Source organism: Mustela nigripes, chromosome 6 (assembly GCF_022355385.1).
Source record: "Mustela nigripes isolate SB6536 chromosome 6, MUSNIG.SB6536, whole genome shotgun sequence".
Classification (NCBI taxonomy): Eukaryota; Metazoa; Chordata; class Mammalia; order Carnivora; family Mustelidae; genus Mustela; species Mustela nigripes.
This window is the reverse complement of record NC_081562.1, coordinates 92,448,081-92,474,430: the sequence shown is the minus strand read 5'-3', so window position 1 is coordinate 92,474,430 and position 26,350 is coordinate 92,448,081. Positions and strand designations below refer to the sequence as shown.

At 41.9% G+C, this 26,350-nt stretch overlaps 1 protein-coding gene across 3 annotated transcripts; it reads left to right on the top strand.

Moving 5' to 3' along the window:
• The first annotated feature begins 345 nt into the window (after positions 1-345).
• On the top strand, positions 346-26,350 carry NEMP1 (nuclear envelope integral membrane protein 1). Of its 3 annotated transcripts, none has more exons than XM_059403483.1 (9): positions 348-534; positions 13,878-14,002; positions 15,165-15,384; positions 17,140-17,212; positions 18,510-18,603; positions 19,072-19,186; positions 19,879-20,104; positions 20,889-21,062; positions 21,803-26,350. In XM_059403483.1, the coding sequence occupies exons 2-9, from the start codon at positions 13,901-13,903 to the stop codon at positions 21,978-21,980; spliced, it is 1,182 nt and encodes a 393-aa protein (XP_059259466.1). In that variant the 5' UTR covers positions 348-534; positions 13,878-13,900; the 3' UTR covers positions 21,981-26,350. The 3 variants fall into 3 exon arrangements, with proteins under 3 accessions (XP_059259467.1, XP_059259466.1, XP_059259465.1); XM_059403482.1 differs by having other exon boundaries at positions 349-683; XM_059403484.1 differs by lacking the exon at positions 19,072-19,186 and having other exon boundaries at positions 346-683; positions 20,016-20,104.

The window sequence follows — 26,350 nt, the reverse complement described above, 5'->3', positions numbered from 1 at the left end:
ACACAATTTTTTCTGTGTGACTTGTTTTAAATCACATAGGACTTTGGAGGATATGTAGTCTTTTAAAAATTGTCCCGTCTGGGACTCCTACTTATAAAGAGGTCTCAAGGGTAAGTCTCCCATAACAAGCAGATCGTGGTTAAAAAGGAAAGAGAAGAAAAGAAACTTCAGTTTCGATGGAAATAGCAAATTCTGTCAAGAGGGACCTCGCCCGTTTTGATTTTCTATTGGCTAAGCTTACCATCAATCTCACCAGTTGTAAATAAACTGGATACGGAAGCATGTTGTTAAGGGGTGGGACCTTCCTGTCGCCATTGCTAAGGTGGAGGGTCCGTTCTCTAATAGGCTGGAAGCTGCTTTTCCCGCCCTCTCGCAGCAGTTGCTAAGAGGCGGGATTATAGAGTTCGTAAAGGACTGAGGGCTCGAAGCTCCACCCATCCGATTGGTGGGTAGGGGGCAGGTCTTGCAGTGGATAGGCTGCTGGCCCTGCCTGTTCCGGTTAGTTGCCGGGGAGAGGCACGTGAAGAGGAGGCGGTGAGAGGCGACCACGGCGGGAGGAATGAAAGTGGCGGTCTCCCCGGCAGTTGGTGCCGGGCCCTGGGGCTGGAGGGCTGGGGGCCGTGAGGGCGGCGGGGTAGTGCGGCTGCTCCTGATCATCTTTGGCTGCTTGGCCTGCGGCTCAGGTACCGCCGGGGCAGCCGCCGCCTTGGGGGCGGGTGCCGAGAGGGTTATATTTAGAAAAGTGGGGGAGTGTCCCCAGGGTGCGGACCGTTTTTCCGCAGTGGGGTGCGGACGTGGTGCGGAAAAAGCAGCTTCGTCGTCGTCACTGAGGGATCTGGGCTATGGGATGGCCTGGGGGAGCTACTAGAGTGGGGAGGAGCCTGGAGCCTTTTGGCAGAGACTGGAAGGGAGGCCTGGACTGGGTGAGATGCGGTCCTGAGGGCTGCGTCGCGCTGCCTGGGCCTCCTTGGTTTTCCTGGTTAAAAGTGAGGGGACCCGAGTTCCATTCTTGGCGGGCAGAGTTGCCACTGGAATGGGGGCATCCCATTCATTGAGCAAGTTAGCAACACCTTCTGAGCGTCTGTTCTGTCCAGACTCTGGGCATGGGTGTGGCTGACCGGATCATTTTAATTCACTGAACTGGAGTGAGTTCTATCTAATGTCTTCTGTCCTTGTAAGATCCTGGCACTGTTAAATTCGCGTTTCCAAAAAAACAAAAAACCAACACCAACAACAAAAAACATCATTTCTCAAGCAAACTTACTGCTATCTACCTATTGGTGGATGATTGGCTTTGGACTGAAATGAAACTGTTTCCCTTTAACGCTCTAACTCATAAAACCTAGAATGTTTCTAAAAACCTCCTACCCTCTTATCAAATGCACAACACAAAAATAAGTGAGGTTTCCAAGTTCTGCTGGAGAGAGTTTGAAACGTGAGGTTCGGGATAATCGTATCTTGGAAACACAGTATGCTGTCACCTCTCCCATCCTTTGCTGCCTATCTCATGCTGTCACTTAAGATTATCCGTAGCTGCAGCTTTAAGTTTGTCTCAGAATCCATAGATCTAGTTCCAAAGGTAACGTCCTCCGGCAATGGTTTGGGTCCCTCCACCCCCACCCCGGAGTGGGGGTGTGGGGCAGGGGAGAGAACGTAGTAGGTCTGCAGGAAGGTACTTTTCCAGAGGAGAGGGCCAGAGTAACATTGAAGGGTACTTATGGTCTGAATGAACTTGGGCCAGATGGTTAACCTCTAAAATGGGGTAGTGGATTGTGGGGTTGAAAGAGAAAAATAAATGCAAAAATGTCTCTGTCTAGTCAGTGCTCAATGAGCAGACACTTTAATGAGACACTTTTATGAGAGGAACAGGGACTTCTTAGCTTGGAGGAGAGTAGACTTAGGTTGATGTTCTGTGTGACTAGGTAGATCATGTGTGTGGCAGCTACAAACAGCTGATCATGTAGTACAGAAGAACTTTCTAAAAGCCAGATGTACCTAAAAAAAAAAAATGCAGTACTTCAAAAGGTAGGTAGTATTTTCTCATTGGAAGTTTTTCATTATAAAAATGATGTGAGTTTATTTTAGATTATTTGGGAAGCACAATTAAGTATAAAGAAGTAGAAAAAACCCTCACTGTTTATTCTTTTAAGAGACAATCCATTGTAGCACACTTTCTCCTGGTCTTTTTTTTTTTTTTTTTTTTAAGATTTTATTTATTCGACAGAGAAAGATCACAAGTAGGCAGAGAGGCAGGCAGAGAGAGAGGAGGAAGCAGGCTCCCCACCGAGCAGAGAGCCCGATGCGGGGCTCGATCCCAGGACCCTAGGATCATGACTTGAGCCGAAAGCAGAGGCTTTAACCCACTGAGCCACCCAGGCGCCCCTCTTTTTTTTTTTTTAATGTGTTGCTAATAAAAAAATTTGGAGGGGTGCCTGGGTGGCTCAGTAAGTTAAGGCCTCTGCCTTTGGTTCAGGTCATGGTCCCAGCATCCTGAGATCGAGCCCCCGAATTGGACTCTCTGCTCAGCAGGGAGCCTAGCCTGCTTCCTCCTCTCTCTCTGCCTGCTTCTCTGTCTGCTTGTGATCTCTGTCTGTCAGATAAATAAATAAAATCTTAAAAAAAAAAATTGGAGGGTGCCTGGAGGGCTCAGTTGGTGCAGCGTGTGACCCTTGATCTTATGGTTGTGAGTTCAAGCCCCACATAGGGTGTAGAGATTACTTAAAAATAAAATCTTAAAAAAAATTTTTTTTTATTGATAATACATTCATAGACCTGTCAGCAAGCCACTTCTCCTTGTAAGCCACCCGTTATTTGATTTTGTAACATAAGCATTTTCTTTCTTTCTTTTTTTTTTTTTTTTTCCCATTTATTTATCTGACAGAGATCACAAGTAGGCAGAGAGGCAGGCAGAGAGAGAGGAGGAAGCAGGCTCCTTGCTGAGCAGAGAGCCTGATGCGGGGCTCTATCCGAGGACTCTGGGATAATGACCTGAGCCGAAGGCAGAGGCTTTAACCCACTGAGCCACCCAGATGCCCCCATAAGCATTTTCTTATATCATTTAAAATTCTTCTTAAATGTTATTTTTATTTGTATTCTATTTTTTGGACAGACCATTTAATGTTTCTGAAGTAAATGTGTGGTGTTTCTATTGTTGGTTGGACACTTGTTGTGTTTCTAGTTTTTCATTGTAGATAACACTTTGTGAACTTTTTGTGTATAATTTTTTTTTAAAAAGATTTTATTTATTTGTCAGAGAGAGAGAGGAGCGAGAGTGAGCACAAGCAGACAGAGTGGTAGGCAGAGGCAGAGGGAGAAGCAGGTTCCCTGCTGAGCAAGGAGCCCAGTGTGGGACTCGATCCCAGGACGCTGGGATCATGACCTGAGCCGAAGACAGCCGCTTAACCAGCTGAGCCACCCAGGCGTCCCTGTGTATAATTTTTTTTTTTTTACTGCATTTAGATTATATTTTTAGAATAGATTCTCAGAAATAGATTTATTATATCAAAAACCAAAACATATTTAAGACCCTTGAAACACCTTGCTGAAATATTTTCCTGAAAAGGTGTGCTTGTTTACACCACTAACAGCACTATTTGCTTGTGACCCATATGCTTGCCAGTATTGGATATTTCAGCATTGGATATATACACCTTTGTTAATTTGATAGACCAAAAGTAGTGTTTTAAGATGGCATTTCTTTACATTTGCACTATTTTGAGGGAGCATCTCCTTTAGTAGCTATTTAATTTTTCTTTAGACTAAGATTTTTTGGAATGTGTGTGTTTTTTGTTCTTGGTGTACTTGTAATTACTCTTTATTGGAGTTTTTCTTTTAAGATTTTATTTATTTGACAGAGAGAGAAGGAGAGCACACGAAGCAGGGGGAGGGGCAGACAGAGGGAGAGGGAGAAGCAGGCTCCTGCTATCAGGCAGCCTGATGGGGCTGGATTCCAGGACTCCAGGATCATGACCTGAGCCCAAGGCAGATGCTTAACTGACTGAGCCACCCAGATGGCCCTGGAATTTTTATGTATTTTAAAGATCAATTTGTATGAACGTTCTACTATATTAAGGGTATATATATTTTATAATCTGTTTATTTATTGAAAATTTTTCTTTAATTTGTTTACCCTCTTTTACTTTTTTTTTTTTAAGGTTTTATTTATTTATTTGACACAGAGAGAGAGATCACAAGCAGGCATAGGCAGACAGAGAGAGGGGGAAGCAGGCTCCCCGCTAAGCAGAGAATCTGATGCAGGGATTGATCCTGTGACCCTGAGATCATGACCCAAGCCAAAGGCAGAGGTTTAACATACTGAGCCACCCAGGCACCCTTCTTTTACCTTTTTTAAAAAAAGATTTTATTTATTTGAGAGGGAGAGAGAGAGCCAGAGAGAGCACACATTGGGGGAGGGGTAGAGGGAGCAGGGATCCCCAAGGACAGTGATATGACCAAGCTGGCTTGGCACTTCTGAGCTGACTTTGGGGCTCAATCCAGGACCCTGGGATCATGACCTGAGGCCAAGGCAGACGCTCCCCCCCCCCCTCTCTTGAAGGCAGATGCTTAACCTACTGAGCCACCCAGGCATCCTTACCCTATTTTCTTAAATTGAAGTATAGTTGACATACAATGTTATTATTTTCAGGAATACAGCATAGTGATTTGGCTAACCTATGCATTACACCATGCTCACTCACCACAATAGGTGTAGCCCTGTTTTACCTTTTTATTTTTTTAAATTTTTATTTATTATTATTTAAAATTTTTTTTTATTTAATTCATTTAACAGACGGAGATCACAAGTAGGCCGAGAGGTAGGTAGTAAGAGAGGAGGAAGCAGGCTCCCTTCTGAGCACAGAGCCTGATGAGGGGCTCGATCCCAGGACTCTGGGATCATGACCTGAGCTGAAGACTGAGGCTTTAACCCATGGAGCCACCCAGGTGCCCCTATTTATTATTATTTTTATTTATTTATTATTATTATTTATTATTATTTTTTAAAGATTTTATTTATTTATTTGACAGAGAGAGATCACAAGTAGGCAGAGAGGCAGGCAGAGAGAGAGGGAAGCAGGCTCCCCGATGAGCTGAGAGCCCCATGCAGGGCTCGATCCCAGGACCCTGGGATCATGACCTGAGCTGAAAACAGAAGCTTTAACCCACTGAGCCACCCAGGCGCCCCTATTATTATTTTTAAAAGATTTTATTTATTTAGGGTAGAGAGAGAGTACGAGGGGGGAGGGGCAGAGGAGGAGGGAGAAAGAATCCAAAGCAGACTCCACACCGAGTGTGAGCGCCAAGTTGGGCTTGATCTCGCCACCACGAGATCATGATCATGACCTGAGCCAAAACCAAGAGTCAGTCGTCAACTGGTTGAGCCACCCAGGCACCCTCCTTTTTATTTTTTAATTTAATTAATTAATTTATTTTGAAAATATTTATTTATTTGACACAGAGAGAGAGACAGTGAGAGAGGGAATACAAGCACAGGGAATGGGAGAGGGAGAAGCAGACTTACCGCTGAGCAGGGAGACTGATGTGGGGCTTGATCCCAGGACCCTGGGATTGTGATCTGAGCTGAAGGCAGAAGCTTAACCGACTGAGCCGCCCAGGTGCCCCTTTTTTGATTTTTTAAATATATATATATATATATATATATATATTTTAAAGATCTTATTTATTTATTTGACAGAGATCACAAGTAGGCAGAGAGGCAGGCAGAGAGAGAGAGGAAGGGAAACAGGCTCCCTGCTGAGCAGAGAGCCCCTATTCGGGGCTTGATTCCAGGACCCTGGGATCACGACCTGAGCCCAAGGCAGAGGCTTTAACCCACTGAGCCACCCAGGTGCCCCAAATAGATTTATATTTTTATGTAGTCACTTAATTTTATTCTCTAGAGTTATTTCCATAACTTTATGCTTAGAGAGCTTTCAAAAATTGAATTTCTATCATTTTTATGCTACTCTTTAATTTTTTTATTTTACTTTTTAATCTATAATTAATGTTAGTATTTGGTGTAAGGTGAGGATCTACATAGGTCTTATTTTCCAAATAACCAGTCAGTTGTCCCAGCATCCCATCGAATGATGCTTTGCTAAGTGCACTGTTTAAGATGTTATTTTTTTTTATAATTTTTTGGAAATTTCTTCTCTTTATTTATTTTTATTTTTTTAAAGATTTTACTTATTTGTTTGACAGAGAGAAAGATCACAAGTAGGCAGAGAGGCAGGCAGAGAGAGGGGGAAGCAGGCTCCCCGATGAGCTGAGAGCCCGATGCAGGGCTCGATCCCAGAACCCTGAGATCATGACCTGAGCCGAAGGCAAAGGCTTAGCCAACTAGGCCACCCAGGTGCCCCACTATGTTATTTTTTAAGAAGACTTTTAAGTATGAGCTGAATTACCTCTTGAAAGAAATGAACAGAGGCTATTTAAGAGGTGGTTTTTAATGACTTTAGGGTTTCTTCCTGTCCTCAGATAGTTTGAATCATTTTTATTAATTCTACCTGTAGACGTTAAGTGATTAGTGCTATTGATTAGTTTGTAATGTCTGTAAGCAAATATGAAGTTATTAACCTTTGAAGAACTGCTTTATGGGTAAATGTGATAAGCAAGTTATGATTCACTACATTCCTTGAAGGCATTTTCTAAAATCTTTGGGCTCAGAAGGCATTTTCTCGAATGTTTAATCTGTTCTGCTTTTTAACATGCTGGCTTTTGAGGGGAGAGGAAGAAAGGTGGTATATATCCTTTTGCTACAGGAAGCACAAATTAAGTGAGCATTTTGACAACTTGTATATGTTTAAGGTCACTTGGTTTAGTTCTGTGTTGTTAACAATTTAACCTAGAGCTGGAGTGGTGATTGTTTCACAGAGAGAGTATCCCTTTTGACTGAATTGGTGTATTTGACCGCTCAGTAACTTTCCAAAGATGTGGCTGGCCAAGGTGCTGATTTCCATAGGGGGTTGCTACTAAGGACATTAATTAATTAATTAATTAATTAATTTACTTGAAATTGTTTCCCTAGAGTGTTCTGTAACTTGGGAAAATGATGAACTAGATTTTATTTATTTATTTATTTGACAGACAGAGATCACAAGTAGGCAGAGAGGCAGGCAGAGAGAGGAAGGGAAGCAGTCTCCCTGCTGAACAGAGAGCCTGATGCAGGGCTCGATCCCAGGATTCTGGGATCATAACCCGAGTGGAAGGCAGAGGCTTTAACCCACGGAGCCACCCAGGGGTCCCGACAAACTAGATTTTAAAAGATGTTGCTTATTATAGAGCCATTTTATTTCTTTAAGAAAATGGTATCAGAGAATTTTAAAATTAGTTTCAAAACAGTGATGCCTTCTCTTGGCATTAAGTTTTTTAAATGCCTTGTACTATTGACATTATTTGTATCTTTCTATCTTTTTGAAAATAACAGTGGGCTTAAAAATGTGTAGTTTTCTATTACTTGGTGCTGTGGGAGAGAAGGAGTTACCAAGTGTGACTCTTTTTTTTTTTTTATTGAACAAGTGTATGTTTTTACTTTGGGCTTTGTTGTTTGTTTGTTTGTTCAAGATTTTATTTATTTATTTAATTGAAAAGAGAGGGAACACAAATAGGGGGAGTGGAAGAGGGAGAGACAGGCTTCTGCCAAGCAGGGAGCTGGATAGAGGTGTCAATTCCAGGCCCCAGGAATCATGACCTGAGCAGAAGGCAGACACTTAACGACTGAGCTACCCAGGTGCCCCTACTTAGGGCTTTGTACACAGACTGGATGTTCTTTTAAGGAAGTGATAGATTCTGTACATCTTTTTTTTAATACATCCAGTGCCTTTATATACCTCAGTGAATTTTTCAGTATAGTAGCTTTAGCATACACATAACCTTACTCTCTCTCTCTCTCTCTTTTTTTTTTAAAGATTTTGTTCATTTGACACAGGGAGGTAGAGATCACAAGTAGGCAGAAAGGCAAGCAGAGAAGGGTGGGGTGGGGCGGGGGTGGGAAGCAGGCTCCCTGCCAAGCCCAGAGTCCATCAAGCTCAATCTCAGGACCCTCACATCATGGCTCGAGCTGAAGGCAGTGGCTTAACCGACTGAGCCACCCAAGCATCCCAATAAGCCTTTTTAAAAAAAGTTCTATTTAGGGGCGCCTGGGTGGCTCAGTGGATTAAGCCGCTGCCTTCGGCTCAGGTCATGATCTCAGGGTCCTGGGATCGAGCCCCGCATCGGGCTCTCTGCTCAGCAGGGCGCCTGCTTCCCTCTCTCTCTCTCTCTGCCTGCCTCTCCGTCTACTTGTGATTTCTGTCTGTCAAATAAATAAATAAAATCTTTAAAAAAAAAAAAAGTTCTATTTATTTAAGTAGTCTCTGTACCCAACATAGGGCTTGAACTCACAACCCCGAGATCAGGATTTGTATGCTCTTCCACTGAGTCAGCCAGGTGCTCCAAGAAAAATAAACTCTTGAGCCATATTTATGAGTGGGTATTTTATCAGTACATTTGTGGGCTTCCTAGTGAGACCTCTTTAAAAAGTTTCATTTTATAAAAGATAGTCTAGGAGGAAATCCTAATTACTACTGGACTAAACCCTAGTGAGAAGCTGATAGATGGGGGGAGGGATGGGAATCAGGGCATGCTACCTCAAAATACAGCATCTTGGCATATTGAATGTTTTAAGCTGAGGGAGTTTAAGAAACAGTAGAAACAGGAAGGTCTCTCTGATCTCCCCACCTCACCCTTCTTCTGTGAAACAGACCGTAAAACCCTGTGAGAGGCGCCCTCCCTCCCTCTACCTGAGGAAATGCAGATAAGGGAATGGCAAGAGGAATCCAAGCAAACAAGCCTCACTCAGTTTCCCCCAGCTTACTACCATTAGCACAGTTTTCTTTACCCCATCACACTCTTTCCCAAGTGTCTACTCTTCATGAAATGAAGCAAACTGTTTCTTTGGGTCTGCATTTCCTTATGAAGGCTTTCATGTCATGTAAAACTTTTATTAAATGTGTATGGTTTTCTGTTGTTAATCTTTGTCAGTTTAAATTTTCCGACCCAGCCAGGGATCCTAAGAGGATAGAGGAAAACTTTTTCTTCCCCTACAATATGAAGGCTGAATTTCCTCCCCTTTCCCTTTCTTTTTCCCTCTTCCTTCCCCTTTCCCTTTTCTTTTCTTTTCTCTCTCTCTCTCTTTTTTTAATTTTTTATTTTTTATAAACATATATTTTTATCCCCAGGGGTACAGGTCTGTGAATCACCAGGTTTACACACTTCACAGCACTCACCAAAGCACATACCCTCCCCAATGTCCATAATCCCACCCCCTTCTCCCAAACCCCCTCCCCCTCAGTTTGTTTTGTGAGATTAAGAGTCACTTATGGTTTGTTCTTTTCTCTCTTTTTAAAAGATTTTATTTATTTCTTGGAGAGAGTCCCAGAGCGAGCATGAGTGGGGGGAGGGGCAAAGGGAGAGGGACAAGCAGACTCCCTGCTGAGCAGAGAGCCCATAGGGCTCCAGCCCAGGACCCTGGGATCCATGACCTGAGCTGAACAGATGCTTTTTTTTTTTTTTTTTAAAGATTTTATTTATTTATTTGACAGAGAGAGTGAGAGACACAAGCAGGGGGAGCAGAGGGAGAGGGAGAAGCAGGCTCCCCATCGAGCAAGGAGCCTGAACAGGGAGCCTGATGCAGAGCTCTGCGGGACTCGATCCCAGGAGTGCAAGATCATGACCTGAGCCGAAGGCAGATGCTCAACAAATAAGCCACCCAGGCACCCCTGAAGGCAGATGCTTAACCAACTGAACCACCCAGGTTCCCTAAGACTGAATTTAAAAAAAAATTAAAATATAATTCATGTATAATAAAATTCATCCTTTCAGTGGTTTTTAGTATATTCACAAGGTTGTGCATCATCCATCACCACCAATTTCAAGAGTATTTTTATCACTCCAAAATGAAACCCCATGTGTTTTAGCAGTCACTCACCATTCACTTCTCGCAGTGAGGAGAAATCTTTCTGTCTCTCTGGATTTGTGTATTCAGGACATTTCATATAAATGGAATCACTCGATATGGTCTTTTGGACTGGCTTCTTTCATTGAGAATGTTTTAAAGGTTCATCCACATTGGAGTATGTGTTAGTACTTCCTTTTTTTTTTTAAGGATTTAAAAAGTTTTATTTATTTTTTTATTACTATTTTTTAAATTAATTGTTTTTATTAACATATAATGTATTATTTGCCCCAGGGGTACTAGTCTTGAATCATCAGGCTTACACATTTCACAGCACTCACCATATCACATATCCTCCCCAATGTCCATAACCCAACCACCCTCTCCCTACCCCACCTCCCCCCAGCTACCCCCAGTTTGTTTTTGAGATAAAGAGTCTCTTATGGTTTTTCTCCCTCCCAATCCCACCCTACAACCCAGCAATCACACTACTGGATACAAATGTAGTGATCTGAAGGGGCACGTGCACCTGAATGTTTATAGCAGCAATGTCAACAATAGCCAAACTATGGAAAGAACCTAGATGTCCATCAACAGATGAATGGATAAAGAAGATGTGGCATACACACACACACACACACACACACACACACACACACACACACACTGGAATACTATGTAGCCCTCAAAAGGAATGAAATCTTGCCATTTGCGACTATGTGGATGGAACTAGAGGGTATTATGCTGGGTGAAATAAGTCAATCAGAGAAAGACAATTATATGATCTCTCTGATGTGAGGAATTTGAGAGGCAAGACTGGGGGATTGGGGGTTAGGAAAAATGAAACAAGTACTTCTTTTTATGGTTGAACAATATTCCACTGTATAGATGGGTATATCACATTTTGTTTTATCCATTAGTTCATCAGTTGGTGGATGTTTGAGTTTCTACTTTCTAGTTATTGTGGATGTTGCTGTTATGAACATTCATGTACAAGTTTTTGGGTGAGCTTGTTTTGTTTTCTTGGGTATATACGTAAAGTGGAATTGCTGGGTCATATGATAACTCTATGTTTAACTTTTTGAGAAATTGACAAACTGTTTTCCAAAGAGGCTGCACCATCTTACATACCCAGCAGCCCTTTATGAGGGTTCTAGTTTCTCACATCCTGGCCAGCTCCTGTTACTGTCCTCTTTTTGATTTTAGCCTTCCTAATGGATATAAGATAGTATTTCCTGGTGGTTTTGATTTGTATTTCCCTGAGGACTAAAGATGTTGAACATCTTTTCATGTCTCTTGGTCATTGTGTATCTTCTTTGGAGAAATACCTATTCAGATTCTTTGCCTATTTTTACAGTTGAATTATTTCTCCTCTTATCATTGAGTTGTAGTGCTTTATATATTCTGGCTAGTAGACCCTTCTCAGATATATGATTTGCAAATATTTTTTCCCATTCTGTGCATTTTACTGTTTTCCATTTTGTGCATTTTACTGTCTGTTTACTTTCTTAATAAGGTCCTTTTTTTTTTAAGATTTTATTTATTTATTTGACAGAGATCACAAGTAGGCAGAGAGGCAGGCAGAGAGAGAGAGAGAGAGGATGAAGCAGGCTCTCTGCTCAGTGAAGGCAGAGGCTCCCCAATGACTGAGCAGAGAGCCCGATTCAGGGCTCGGTGTCAGGACCCTGAGATCACAACCCCAGCCGAAGGCAGAGGCTTTAACCCACTGAGCCACCCAGGTGTCCCAATAAGATTCTTTGAAACACAAAAGTTTTAGATACTTATGAACTCTGATTCGTCTGTTTTTTTCCCTTTGGTTGCGTGTGCTTTTGTGTCATATCTAAGACACTATCGCCTAATCCATGGTCAGGAAGACTCAACTTGTGTTTTCTTCTAAGAGTTTTGTAGTTTTTGCTCTCCTAGTTAGGTTTAAGGCAGAAATTAACTTCTAAATTAGTCATTGCTTCACAAAGCCATTTTGGACTGGCAAGTGTCCTTGCCTTTTTTGTGTGTGTAACTTTGGTATTTTAAGGTTTGGTTGAGAGTTTTTTTGTGTTTTGTGTTTTGTTTATTTATTATATTCAGTTTATTTATTATTTAATATATTTAGTTTATTTAGTTTAAATTTACCTATTTTTGTACCTAGACCAGAGTGATAACTTAATTTCCACTTACAATAGCATTTAATAAGTTAGTACAATATAGAACTCAAGGAAAAAGTTATTAAACTATTTTGTGGTAAAGAATGTAGCTTGTGGGGGCATCTGGGTGGCTCAGTGGGTTAAAGCCTCTGGGATCCCAGGATCCTGGGATCAAGCCCCAGATTGGGCTCTCTGCTGGGTAGGGAGACTGCCTCCTCCTCTCTCTGTGTCTGCCTCTCTGCCCACTTGTGATTTCTGTCTGTCAAATAAATAAATAAAATCTTAAAAGGAAAAAAATGTAGCTTGTGCAAACTTGGGTGGGAAGGTATGAGAGGGGTCACTTTTAAGCCTTGCATTGGCTGGGATTGAATATAGACTTCTGAATAGAGGCTCATCTGTCTTGGCAAAAATCAAAGGAGTGCATGTATTAAATGACTGCTCTTAAAACCTGAAACAAAGCAGCTGGAAAAAAGGAACTTTGTGATATTTTAGTATCTTCTTAAAGTACTGTATATGCAAAAACATTGCTAAGTCTGTTCATCCTACTCAGAAAAAGGGTAGAGGAAATAAGTAGATGGCATTTCTTTGGCTGTGCCTTTATAAGAGAAGCAGGACCTGGATGTAAATCTCAGTTAAGTTATTCACTAGCTGTGTGACTTTGGGCAAGTTGCTTAATCCTCCTTAAGCATCAATTTTTGTTGTTATTGTTGTTGTTGTTTAGATTTTATTTATTTATTTGACAGAGAGAGACCGTGAGAACAGGAACACAAGCAGGGGGTGTGGGAGAGGGAGAAGCAGGCTTCCCACTGAGCAGGGAGCGTGATGGGGGGCTCAATCCCCAGGACCCTGAGCCTAAGGCAGATGCTTAACCACTCACCCACCCAGGCGCCCCTTAAGCATTATTTTTTTTAAATTTGTGAAATAGGGATTATGAGAGTCCCTGCCTCATAGCACTGTTGGAGAGTTGAAATGAAAGCATACTGTCTTAATAAGCACTTACTAGCTTGTGGGGGCACCTGGGTGTCTCAGTGCGTTAAGCCTCTGCCTTCAGCTCAGTTCATGGTCTTAGGTCCTGGAATCGAGGCCCACATTGGGTTTTCTGCTCAGTGGAGAGCCTGCTTCATCCTCTTTCTCTGCCTGCCTTTCTGCCTACTTGTGATCTCTCTCTCTCTCTCTCTGTCAAATAAATAAATAAATAAAATTTGTAAAAAATAAGCACTTTCTAGTAGCTTTTATTATTGCTTATTCAGGGTTAGTGCCTATAATATCTAGTTTCTTCTCTCATTTCAGTTTTCTTGTTTCTTAGTCCTTCACATTTTAACCCCAATTTTAGGAAAGTGGTCAGTGGACAGTATTGTAACAGTATTGCCTGGTAACAGGTGGTAGCTACACTTGTGAGCACAGCATAAGGGATAGACTTGATGAATTCACTGTATTGTGCACCTGATACTAACGTAACATTGTGTGTCTACTCTACTTGAATTAAAAAAAGAAAACATTGGTGCGCCTGGGTGGCTCAGTGGGTTAAAGTGCCTTTGGCTCAGGTTATGATCCCAAGGTCCTGGGATTGAGCCCCACATTGGGCTCCCTGCTTGGCAGGGAGCCTGCTTCCCACCTGCTCCCCCACCTGCCTCTCTGCCTGCCTCTCTGCCTACTTGTGATCTCTCTCTCAAAAAAAAAAAAAAAAATTCTTTAAAAAAAAGAAAACAAAAACAGTGGTCAGGTTAATTCTTTTTTATGGAATGAATTGTAGCTATTAACTTGTTCTGTTATACTCAGTTCTTGTTTCCTTTCTTTGCATAAAGCCGGAATCAATGCAAGCGTGGTCATGCTTCAGGAATCCGAAGTTCATAATTCGAATCACAGGCAACAGTTCTGTTATAAAAATGTGCTTATCCCAAAGTGGCATGATGTGTGGACACGGATACAGGTAATAATTTGGAGGCCCTGACTGGGGCAGCTTCTGTGAGTCTTGTCTGTATGTGAGTAGTGAGTACTTTGATACATTGTCCCCTATCAGCAACCTTGGTGTAGGGTTCAGATTATTCTGAATTGGATTTTCATCAGTTAGCATTTATACTTTTTTTCCCTCTCTGTCTCTGTTCCTTTAAGTGGCTTATAATACTTGACCCTGAGGTAACCTTCCTTCCTCTTTTTCCCAAAGAAGCTTCCTTCTTGTCCTTTCTCTCCTTGCTGCGTGCACGCGTGCGCGCACACACACACGTACATGCGTACATGAACACACAGGCATGCCCCACCCCCCGTCAGGCCTTATGCCTTCTTTGGCCTGGAAACTGTTGCATGCCTGTCAGGATGTAAACTCTTGCCTTGCTGTTCTTACTCTATTTTGATTCAACACGAAATGTTTCATAAACCCCATGCCTGAAGTTTTCCCTTGATAGAATGGCTTTGGTTTCATTTATTTCATAACACTATTAAGCCACCTGGCAAGCGAGAACGTCTGGCTATAATAATAATAGAACAAAATGAGTTCTTTTGGAAATGCCGCTGCTGCTGTAAGCATAGTTACTGATAAGAGCGTTTGTTGTTCACATCAGAAACCTAAGGGTGGGCTTGTGGGTTTTTAAATTTTTCTTTATTTTATTGTCTGATATAAAGATCATATTCCATCTGAGACACATTATAACCAGCATTTACCCATAATCAGTGATTTGTGACAAAGGGTTGAACTTCTCAGTCTGTCATTACGGGAAACATTTTCAGTGTTCTGGGGCTGTTTCTGCCTGGCAATCTTCTTAATATTCTAGAGCCTTGTTTTGTATGATTTCTCATAAATAGCTATAGGGCTAACTCAGCTCGGAAGTCTTTTTTCCTCCTGTGTTGTTCTGCTTAATAGTAGATTCAGATCATGTTAACAACAAGACATTCTAACAGCTGCCTCTGTGTGCTATGTGCAGTGTTATTTGCCCAATTATTTTTGAGCCATTGCATCTCTATATTTCTTGTAAGCCTTGTGGAAAACTGGCATTATTACTGATTTAGCTATTTACTCTAAAGGTTTTTTTAAATTAGTATTTATGAAAATTTAAAGTTCCTACTTCTTTCTCATGCTGGTTTTACTTGTGTTACAGATCCGGGTAAATAGTTCCAAACTGGTACGAGTCACCCAGGTGGAGAATGAAGAGAAACTGAAAGAGTTAGAGCAGTTTAGTATCTGGAACTTTTTTTCCTCCTTTTTAAAAGAGAAATTGAATGACACCTATGTAAACGTGGGTCTATACAGCCCAAAAACCTGCCTCAAAGTTGAGATTATAGAGGAAGACACCCAGTACAATGTCACGGTGACTCGGAGTAAGTCTTTCCTCTTTTTCTGGTGGATTCTATCGTGAAAAGGGCTTTGGAGAGTGTAATTAGCGAGACAAAGAAGTTAGCTCAAGACAGCTCCCTTTTGATTCTGATCATAACCAGAGTATACCACTGTTCCAAATAGTTAAGAGAGTCTCTCTCCCACATACAACCCTTTAGGCTTAGAATAAAGACCTCACTTAGGTGGTTCGGAGGACCTCCTTACCTAGGTTTGTGAAGACTTGTGTCCTAATACTTCCAGAGGCCCTGAGCTGATATGCTTAGTGTTCTTCAGGGTAAGACACGTTTATTCCTGCTCTCTGGGCACTCCTAGACAAAGTTAGGCGTTCTGGATATAAAGACCTATATTTGAAGACCTGAGTTGTTATAATAAAAACTGAAGGCAAGCAGAACTGAATATAATATTTCACAAGTAAAAAGGTTTTGTGGAACCATAAGAAACTATGAAAATCACTGCAGTTGAAGCCTTATTCAGTGGAACTGGGAGAAGTTTTCCCTTTTCTGAATATGTATGAGAAGGTTTCACAGAGGACTAGAATAAGTGTCCTGTTGAACTTTCTGACTTTTGGTCTCTCCCTGGTTATTACCGAGGGTCCTGGGATGTTGTGAATAGCAGAAACATCCCTGGGTTTTGCTACAAAATAGGTTGTGCTCTTTTAACTGCCCTATGGTTCCACAGGCTTTTTTGCTTGTATAGAATTTGCCTTTTGGGGTTTTTTGTTTGTTTGTTTTGTTTGTTTGTTTTTGTGCCCCTTTCACATGTACTGATTTCTTGCTCCTGCTCTGAGGGCCTCCCTGAGACTCAGAGCTCTTGAATGTGAATGCTGTGGGAGTGTCTGGTATGCCACTGAGAGGCCTCTGCTTGGGGGCGCCCCCTGGTCCTGGGTGAGATGTGTTTGAGTGTAGGCTTTTCCAACACAGTGCTTGTGTAGCAGAAGGAAGTAGGTGGTGGTATTGGGCAAGAAAAGCAGCCAGTTAGAGAACAACAGAGGGCCCAGACCCAAAGTTCTAGGCAAATCTGCTGAATCGGAACCCGAGAGACTTTTGAGTGAAAGCCGGAGTGGTAGAGACCCCTTGTGGGCGATCGCATGAAGTGCTGAGAGCATTAGGCCTAGCTCTATCTGAAGCAAAGCCCTAGTTTCTTTTAGCCTTAGCACAGGTAACCAAAAAATAATAATAATAATAATATTTCCAAAAAAGTAGAGGTTAGACAGAGACCTACTTATATTTCCTGTTTGGAAGGATTCCCAGGCTTTGTGTGGCATTTACAATGCTGTTTAGGTAGGTTGTTTGTGTTTATAGTTAACCCCTGAATAGTACAGGGTTGAGATGCTGGCTGATTTACTCTACCCCGTCAGTCAAAGATCTGCATATAACTTTTGACTCCCCAAAATGTCATTATTAATAGTCTACTGTTGATAGGAAGACTCACTGATAACATAAACAATCAATTAACTCCTATTTTATGTTATACATATTATATAGCTGTATTCTTACTATGAAGTAAGAGAAAAGAAAATGTTACTAAGAAGCCACAGGAAGAGAAAATGCATTTACAGTACTGTGATTTATTTGTCAGAAAAAGTCTGTATGTAAGTGGACCTGTGCGATTCAAACCCATGTTGTTCAAGGGCCAATTGTACTTTATTTTGTCTTTCATTCTATAATCATTGTCTTTCATTCTATAATCCTTTATACTGTTTGTTTTCCCGATCAAATAGAAGTCTTTATTTGTTTCAGGATTTGACCCCAAACTCTTCTTCATTTTCCTCCTTGGACTTGTGCTATTTTTTTGTGGAGATTTGCTGAGCAGGTAGGTTCCAAGGTTGGAGTGCAGAATGACGAGGCTTAGACCCACCCTGCTTCACTTTTATCATGGGGAAAGAGCTGCCCTTCCCTTTTCCATGAGCTTTATGGCTAGGCCATTCCCTGCTTGGGAAAAAAAAAAAATCTTTCAATACTTTAATACATGTTACAATTTTTGCTTTTTTCTTATATTGAATAAGATTGGCAAGAATGAAAGTCTCCTTTTAGGTTGAGCCATCATGTGATGGGATTTAGCCAATACATCACCACTTTTTCCACCATTTGGAATAACATGTTAAGTCCTCCTTTTTCCAGGGCCATGTGTTGGTGAGTTTCATGCCATTTAGAGGTAGAGGAACAAACACCAACCACTTATGCATTTCCTGTTTTTAGGAACCTCCCAGCTAAGCTAGGTAAAACTGGCATGTACAAACAAGAAGAAAACACAGGTAACTGAACATTGAACAAATGTAGAATCGACATTAACTTTGTACAAAAGTAAAAAGAATATTTGTGGAATAATGAATGAAAGCTACCCGTCGGAGTTTGAAGTTGGGCTGGAGTGAGATTGGTAGAAGTGGTTCCTTATTTTGGGGATCCTGAGAGAAACTCACAGTGAGGGAGGAATGCCTGGCAGGAAGAGCCCGGCGTAGGAGCTGGAGCTCTCTATTCTAGGCCCTGCGTCTGGCCTAGAAAGACATTTATCTTTCTGGGCAGTCAGTCCAGTTCCAGTTTCCAGTGTCCACTCAGGCAGTGTCCTTGTACCTTCTTTTTCCCCAGTGAAGCCGGGCAGTTCTTTAGAAGAAAGATTCTCCTTAAAACTAGGTTGGGAGAGATGCTGTGATGGGATTGCGCAGCTAGGCCGAGGCTTATTGTCGGCATATGTTTGAGGGGTCTTACTGATACCCATCCTCCTGAGCCGGCAGCAACCGCATTGTACCAGTCCCGTCAGTGTTCAGACCTCAAGATTTAGACATACACCTGCTCTCGTCTGATAGCTTTTTTCTGTCTTTCGGCTGGGTTTCTTGTTCTTTTTTTAAAAATATTTTATTTATTTATTTGACAGAGAGAGAGATCACAAGTAGGCAGAGAGGCAGGCAGAGAGAGAGGGGGAGGCAGGCTCCCCGCTGAGCAGAGAGCCCGAAGGGGGCTCCATCCCAGAACCCTGAGATCATGACCTGAGCCAAGGGCAGAGACCCAACTCACTGAGCCACCCAGGCGCCCCTGGGTTACTTGTTCTTGTTCGAACAATGCCGTGTGTGAAGACCGCGTACATGGTCATGAAGTAATGTTTCTCTCTGCAGAAGCCAAATTTTCTACTATTCCACTGGGATGAGTGTGGGAATTGCGGCCTCTCTACTAATCGTCATTTTCGTACTGTCCAAGTTCATGCCCAAGGTAAGTAGCAGAATCCTCATCTGCAGTCAGGAGGAACTTGGAAAGTTGAGGGACTGTTTTCTTGGATAATCTTATAGCTCTAAGAATTTGCATTTGTGGCTGATAAGTTAATGTCCTTTTTCACTGATCTTTTCCTTGATTCAGAAAGGTACTTTCCATGATGAAACTTGGAGTCTGATTGCATACAAACTCCCCTTTCTTATTGAAAATCCTGTGCACAGTGGGGAATTAAAGTCTCCTTCCTGTTTGCTAATTACATAGCCAGGCTTTTAAGTTATTTAGCACCTCGTTTTCCCAGTGGTCTTTGCACACTGTACCATTTTAAATATAAAGGATGTCTTCTTAAGGGATGTGGTTTTTGTGTATTTTCAATAGGTTGAATTTTTTAAAAATCGTAGTTCCATTTTGCTGCTTTTATGTATGGAAAGCCTGTTGTAACTTTTTGTTTTCGCTTCTACTCTGTCTTAGAAAAGTCCCATTTACGTCATCCTGGTGGGAGGCTGGTCCTTTTCTCTGTACCTCATTCAGCTAGTTTTAAAAAATTTACAAGAGATCTGGAGGTGTTACTGGCAGTATCTTTTAAGTAAGTGTTGTCGGTTTTGCTTTCCTTTTTATATGTTTATAGGTTGTTTTAGTTCATTTGATCCTGAAAAGATGTTGCCTGCTTATAGTCCATGCCCTTTTATTAATCTTTAAGAATCATAGTTCTTTGCTTTATTTCTAACCCTGTGTAGTCGACACATTAAATGAAAATGGTGCTGCCAGGGAAAAGACTTTAATTGGTTGGTGTTTATAAGTATACCTCTCTTTACACAATAGGCATCTTTCTGAAAAGTTATAAATTGACTTTATTAATAGTGTCTTATTTTAAATGCACTTGAAGACCTTAAGAAGCAAAGGACTCTGCCATGAATTTTTCTATGAAGTGAAGATCCTTTGGTTATATAGTTGATAACCCTTAATCTATCTTTTGAGAGGTGATTAATCTGGATTTTCATATGTTAGGCTTTTTTAAACAGACTGTTCTAGCGTTGTTCAACATGTAGCTTTAATCCTCCATTTGAACCAGATAAATTTGGAAACAACAGAAAGAGTAGACACTTCAAGAGATAAATATGTTTGAGTAGTGAAAAAAGCGTGAATCCTGGGTAAAGATCTTATCCATGTTCCTAGTTCGGTAGGCGCCATATAGCGCATGCACTGCTGCTTCCCGCACAAATTATTTTTACCAGTTATAGATCAGAAAGAATGTTTTTCTGATAACTCTTCTCTTAGGCTATGTCCTTACAGTTGGATTCATAAGTTTCGCAGTCTGTTACAAGTACGGGCCCTTGGAGAATGAGCGGAGCATCAACCTGCTGACTTGGACCTTGCAGCTGATGGGCCTATTTTTCATGTATTCCGGTATCCAGATACCACATATTGCCCTTGCCATTATCATCATTGCACTGTGTACTAAGAACCTGGAGTACCCTATTCAGTGGCTGTTCATCACCTACAGGTGACCGAAACACAATATAACTTTGTATTGAAACACACCGTGTGGGATGCAGTTGCGGCAAAAGGGTACAGAGGCGTTGACCTGGGAGCCTGTTTGTTCATGGAAATTGATCTTATTATGCTTCTGCTTTTGTTCCTTCCAAGTCTTTCTTTTTAGACTCTCTCAAGGCATTTTTCTCATTTTATTTTCGTCATTTTATCTAAAATAAAAGCATCCAGTAAAGTGTCATGTGTTCCTGTTACCACTAGGTGGTGCAAAGCATAGACTTTTATACCACATGCCTCTGGTCACCTGGTTCTGTATTATTTCACACTGGCTCTCAGATTGCTTCAAGAGTTCTAGTCTTAAAAATGTAGTTCAAAGTGTGTTATCGTCTTGCACAGTGAACATGGAGTGGTCATAGATTCTGAGGTTGTCAGTGGTGGTTCTGTTATACATAGTCAAGGTGATGCCATCAGTTTGGGGAATCTCAAGTTAATGGACCACAATCTTATACCATTTTTCTTGTCATTTTTCTACTTTCCAAATATTTTGTCTATCATTTATAGGAAAATAAGTGAATTTATTCACATTAGTGAATACTATTGATTACTTTGACTTGTCATTCCTAGTCTAACATGTCAGGAGTATGTTATAGGTAAAGATGTCTCTAGAAGAAAGGTGGGGTGATGACTCTTAATGTCCAGGCTCTCTGCTGTGTACTTGGCACACTGAAGGAAGCTAGAGGGCAGGCTGGATAGAAATTACTGATTAATGATTCATGATGTTATTTTGGTGAGCACAGAAAGATGTGTAAGGCAGCGGAAAAGACTGTCCCCCCTCGTCTCCTGACAGAAGAAGAATATAGGATACAAGGAGAAGTGGAGACGCGAAAGGCTTTAGAGGAGCTTCGAGAATATTGTAACAGTCCAGACTGCTCTGCTTGGAAGACTGTTTCTCGAATCCAGTCTCCAAAGAGGTAAACTCTTGGCCATCTATGCCAGGAATCTATCAGGTTGATTGTGACCTTGAGTTTTAACAGAGATCATACTTTTAGATAAACATTTTGTATTCATAGCTTAGTTTTCCTGCTCATCGAGGGGTAGTTGGGAAAAAGATAAATGTATCATCATATGTTAAGCAGTAGCCTGTTTTCTGCTTCCTCAAGGAACCATCTACTCTAGATTTGATGGCAGCATTGAGAGGAGAAGACTCCAGTACTCCAGTACCATATTAAGTTTCCCATTGCTCTCTGGGTGGGTTTTTTTGTTTTGTTTTTTGTTTTTTGTTTTTGGTGGGGTGGGGGGGGTGTTCCCTTTTTACTTGGGCACCACCGTACTGGTGAGTATGTGAAGCTTCAATTTGGAATCCTGATGGCATAAAGTTTATAAGGCCATAAACGTGAATAAATGTGTAATGCCCCATAATCTTCTCTTATCAGGATTACAGATGACTAAAGGAACCTTAGCACTTTCCTAACTAAAAGCATAGGCTAGTGCTTATTAAGCAGGATAGGGTTTCATGGGATGTTGGCCTCTGAGCCCAGCTTTCCTTTTCTCCTTATTTCTTGCTTTTAGTCTGCTTCCCTGCCAGAGTAAGGCAGGCTCTGTATAATTTGAGCTGTGAGTATATGGAGGGTTTCACTTCGTTCTTATTTTGAAAGAAAACCAGAAAGGACATAAGGCAGGTTCTTAATGAGTATTATCTTCTCTCTTCCAGATTTGCTGACTTTGTGGAAGGTTCTTCTCACCTCACACCAAATGAGGTTTCCGTCCATGAGCAGGAATATGGATTAGGGAGCATCATTGCTGAGGATGAAATCTATGAGGAGACATCCACTGAGGAGGAGGACTCAGATTTTCCGTATCCTGCTATCACACAACAGATCACCTCCTGACTTAGGTGGTGGTTCGTTATTTTTATATGGACTGGCTTGGCACCTCAGTGGTCCATGTTGCATGTGTGCACCATTGCTTCTCAACTCCTTGAAACAGGGTGAGATAGTGCAAAACTTCTCCCACTGAAATTAGAAGCCGAAGTAGGCCTCCCTCTGGAAATGGTCTTGGTGGTCTCCGTGGGATCTCTGAGGGAGGATGGGTAAAGCAGTGAATGCTTTCAATGCTTCCCATGTTTATGTTTCAAAAACAAAAAACCAGATGACCACAGCTAGCACGGTGTTCTAGCTCCTCTTAAAGATTGACTCAGTGGTGGCGTTTCTGCCACCACAGCTGGCACTCAAAAGTGAGAACTGTGTTACATGTGTGGTAACTCTTTGTGGACCTTAGGATGCGTCTTCCAGAGAGAAATCCACAAATCTGAGCCTCCTTCACTTCTGCTTTTCTTTCAGTGACTTTAGAATAATCCATGTTTTAGCTGTTTTAAGAGGAATATAGATTTTTATTTCTGTCTTGCTTTTGAAATGAATATATTTTTTTAAATGTCACAAATTCATGTTCCAGAACCAGGGAGTACTCCAGATTGACAAGCCCATGGGCCCCTACGTGTTTGTTAGTATGGGTCAGCCATTAAAGCCCCAGAATTGTTGTGTGGGGTTTGAATTAGTTCACACATACGATATTCTAAGTCTTGCTTATTTTTAAGAAACATGCCTGTGAACTCTTCTGTAGGGGAAGTCTGTCAGGCTTTTATTATATTCAAGTTTTAATTCTATCTTAAGACATTTGCGTTCTTTCCTTGTCATTCCTCCAGCCCCCTTTGCCCTTCCAGGAAGTGTCTATTTCCTCAGCTGTGAAGTATGTACAATTTTGAGTTCGTTTCATTTCTTATTCTCTTCCCCTTCATTTGTAGTATTATTCCTGCAAGTTGGGAGAAGTGCTCATTTTTGAGAGAATTTTTTACGCGTCCTCCATTTTTCCTGTCAGTGGGACACATATCTTTGAGTTGCTGTGGAATCAAGAAACTCTCCTTTTCCTTTCTCTTCCTTTGTCTACCCATTCTACCTGTTCTTTTCAGCCTCTCCTTACCACCTGTACTCCGCTCCCCCGGCCATAATCTGGCTAATTTGCAAGCCCTGAGGCTGTCTGTGAAATTTCCTTAATATAACATAAAACTGTAGCTATGTAGCGGCCACAAGTTGCATTGCCACGAAATAGTCCTCCAGGTCACCTTTATGCCTCCGGATGTTTATTCACCTCTCAGAATCAGACACAGTTTTCCTTGAACTTAGTATACTTACTTGCAGTTCCATTTCTGATCAGAGATTCATGCTGCCTTTTATTACAGTGGCATTAGTTTCAGATTCTTTTGCCATTGGAAAGTACCCTTATAAACCAGCAATGTCATTTATGAGGGAGCAAATTCCCAAGTCTCTGTCATTTGGTTGGTTCTGGCTCAGTGATCTTCAGCCCCGTACCTTGGAAGAGGCCATAATGACTCTAGCCAGGAATATGGGCACTGACGGCCGGAGCACAGCCACAGGTGCCCTGGTCCACCGGGATCCCTGAGAAGGCAGGTGATTTTTTTAAAAAACTGTAATGACTCCTTCAGGCTAGCCATTTAGCAGATAATCTTGTCGGGCCCTGGGCTCAGTGCTGACTTCCAAAATGTCAGCTCTGAGACTCCCATCCAGGTGGCCAGTTGATTATTACCACCAGTGTTTTCCATAGCTTTACACTGTCCTAAAGTGACAACTACCTCAATTGGCAGCAAATACAGTGGAAAGTGAAAGGGCAGGATTTGGGAAGATGCTGTGGGTTAAAGTTGCCGGGCAAAGGAGCTTTATACTGGGAAACCTTAATGCCTTTGTAAATTATGTACATGGTAAAATTTTATCCCTCTGCAGAGAACTGTTAGGGCCTCTGGAATATACTATTTTTTGCTCTGTATTTATAGAAATCAGGATCCAGCATATTTGAGCAGCTGTTAATTTGAAAAAATAATTCATCTGTACAAGTGGTCTCAGGATTACCTGGAGACTTTGGTGCCTTCCCCCAGAGAGCCTGTTCCGGAGGCGGTGGCTTGCCTCCAGGGTGACTTTCCCTGCCCCGCCTCTTATCTTTATCTTGATGAGAAAGCGCTAAGAAACATTTTTTCTGTTTTGTTCAACTCCTCATGAAATCTCGTTTCCATCTCCAGATCACTTTTTTTCACCGACTTTGAACTTGGGGGGAGTATAGTCAAACCCAGTTTATTACTCTGTGTGTGTGTGCGCGTGTGCGCGTGTGTGCGCGTGTGCGCGTGTGTGTGTGTGCGTGTGTGCGTGTGTGTGTGTGTGTGTGTAGTCGGAAACCGGAGCTGCAGGCAGAGGAGGTGACCGTGGGTCCCGCAGCGTGGCAGCTGCTCTGAGACTGGGAAGGACAACGGTGCCTTTGGTGTGCTGTGTGTCCTTGCTCTGCCTGCCCGTGTGGCCCTGCCCCAGATGCTTCAGTGCCTCCTTGTGCCCACAGATTGCTTGACTCCATAAACCCTCTTTGGAAGCCGCTCTTGTCTCCCTCTTGGCCACTTAGTCTGCTGGCTCCGTCACTACTTGAAGCCCCCACTTAATTTTCTCTGGCAGTTACAGCTCTTGCAATTCAGCATAGTTTTGTCTCTCAGACTGATCTCATGCAAAAGGATTGAGGGGATAACCATGGAGTGAACTGACACTGGAGCCACATCTCCTGCCACGTCAGCGTCAGCGTCTTGCTTGCAAATACCAAGCTGTAAATTGGCCCCAGGGCTGAGGGTCTCTTCAGCATCGGAAATCTATCACCCCTAATTGATCTGACCAAGTTATGGAGAGCACAACTGCCATTAATGGGAATATGAGAGCCAGCTGGCCTAAAACCTTGCCCCCTTCACTTTCCCACTCAGATTGCTTTCATGAGACCTGCAGAGCCAATTACTAAAAATAAGGACAGGTTTAGCAACTTGGATGTCTTCTAATAAGGAAGTCCTACCAGCCACTTCATCCCACCAAAACTAGTTTATTTTCTCCCCCAGATTCATGACTTTCATGTCTGTTACAAAGGGAGTTTTGCTGATCACAGGCTTTGGGTTCCAGTGTTCTATTTTGTGCAGATACATCCCATCTGGGGCCTAGCCCTCTCTCCACCGACTGTGTTCCCTTCAGTCCATTCCCAACTGGCATATACGTTAGAGATTTGATGAATGAAAGGACCCAAATAGGCCAGATAGTCCTCCCCGGCCCTGATATCCATAAAAAGCTTGGAAATGGATTATGCAATTGCCCTCAATCTTTTTCTTCCAGAAAAAAGGATGGGCTCAGATGGATGCCTGCGTAAAAATGGTTCTTAGCTGTGTACTCATAACTTTTCTCTGAATTGAGTAGTGAAAGTTGAAGTAGGAAGAAAGGAAATTAAATGTCCTTCTAGTATTCCTTTGGACTCAGGTCTGACATATGAGATAATAACCTATATTGAAATGCCAAGAACTTTATCTCAACCAATGAGAGGACTGTTTGACAGATTTATTATGCCTTCATGTTACATAGGCACTGAAACCAAGTAATAAACATATAAAATAGCCATTTGCACAAGGCAGATGCACCTAAAACCTCTTGTTTATGTTTTGATGTAGCAGAAATTGATGATTATGTTTAAGGAAACCTATGCAGTATGGTGAGCCAGTAGTATCTCTTGGTAACGTAGCTTATGGCCCCAGTTGCTGTTGAGTTAGATTCTAGGTGGTTACTACCTTGAAAAGGTGTGTGGTGCCTTATGTGATGGGAGCCAGAGCCTGCTAGGAATAGACAAGGCAGATTCATGTCCACATCAACACTCAGCTTTAGTGGGGGGTGGGAATGGCATACAGCCTCCCCCACATTTGGGACTTTGGGCTCCCATATTCCCTGCCTGCGTGTGTCATCTTCCTCTTCACGCTTTTGACAGTAACTTGAAAATGGTGAAATCATCTTCTGTGAACTCTCCTACAGTATGGGCAACATTCGTGTCATGTTAGCATTCTAGGTAGCTCGTAATGTGAGTGTCAGAACTGTTAGAGCCTGCCATGGTCTCTGCTTCCCATGTTTGTAGACTTGGTGGTAAAATAGCAGGGCTGAGGAATTCCTAGGTAAGTTTTAACCTGTGGGTAATGCCTTAGTGTTGTTTTAAAAGATTTGCCATTTATATTTAAAATAAATGTTCATGAATGTTTCAAAAGAACAAAACGATCAGGGATGGCTCTTTGCCATGGGTCTCATTTTCACTCTTTTCTGTAAGAAAAAATAACAATGTCTTATTATATATTTTTCATTTTTATTTTACAAGTTTGTAAGTAATGCCAATTTTAATAAAGTTTTATAGACTA

Coding starts and splice junctions, on each gene's coding strand:
- NEMP1 (XM_059403482.1), top strand. CDS start 560: ATGAAAGTGGCGGTCTCCCCGGCAGTTGGTGCCGGGCCCTGGGGCTGG. Junction 14,003..15,164: donor ATGTGTGGACACGGATACAG/GTAATAATTTGG, acceptor CTTGTGTTACAG/ATCCGGGTAAATAGTTCCAA. Junction 15,385..17,139: donor CAATGTCACGGTGACTCGGA/GTAAGTCTTTCC, acceptor TATTTGTTTCAG/GATTTGACCCCAAACTCTTC.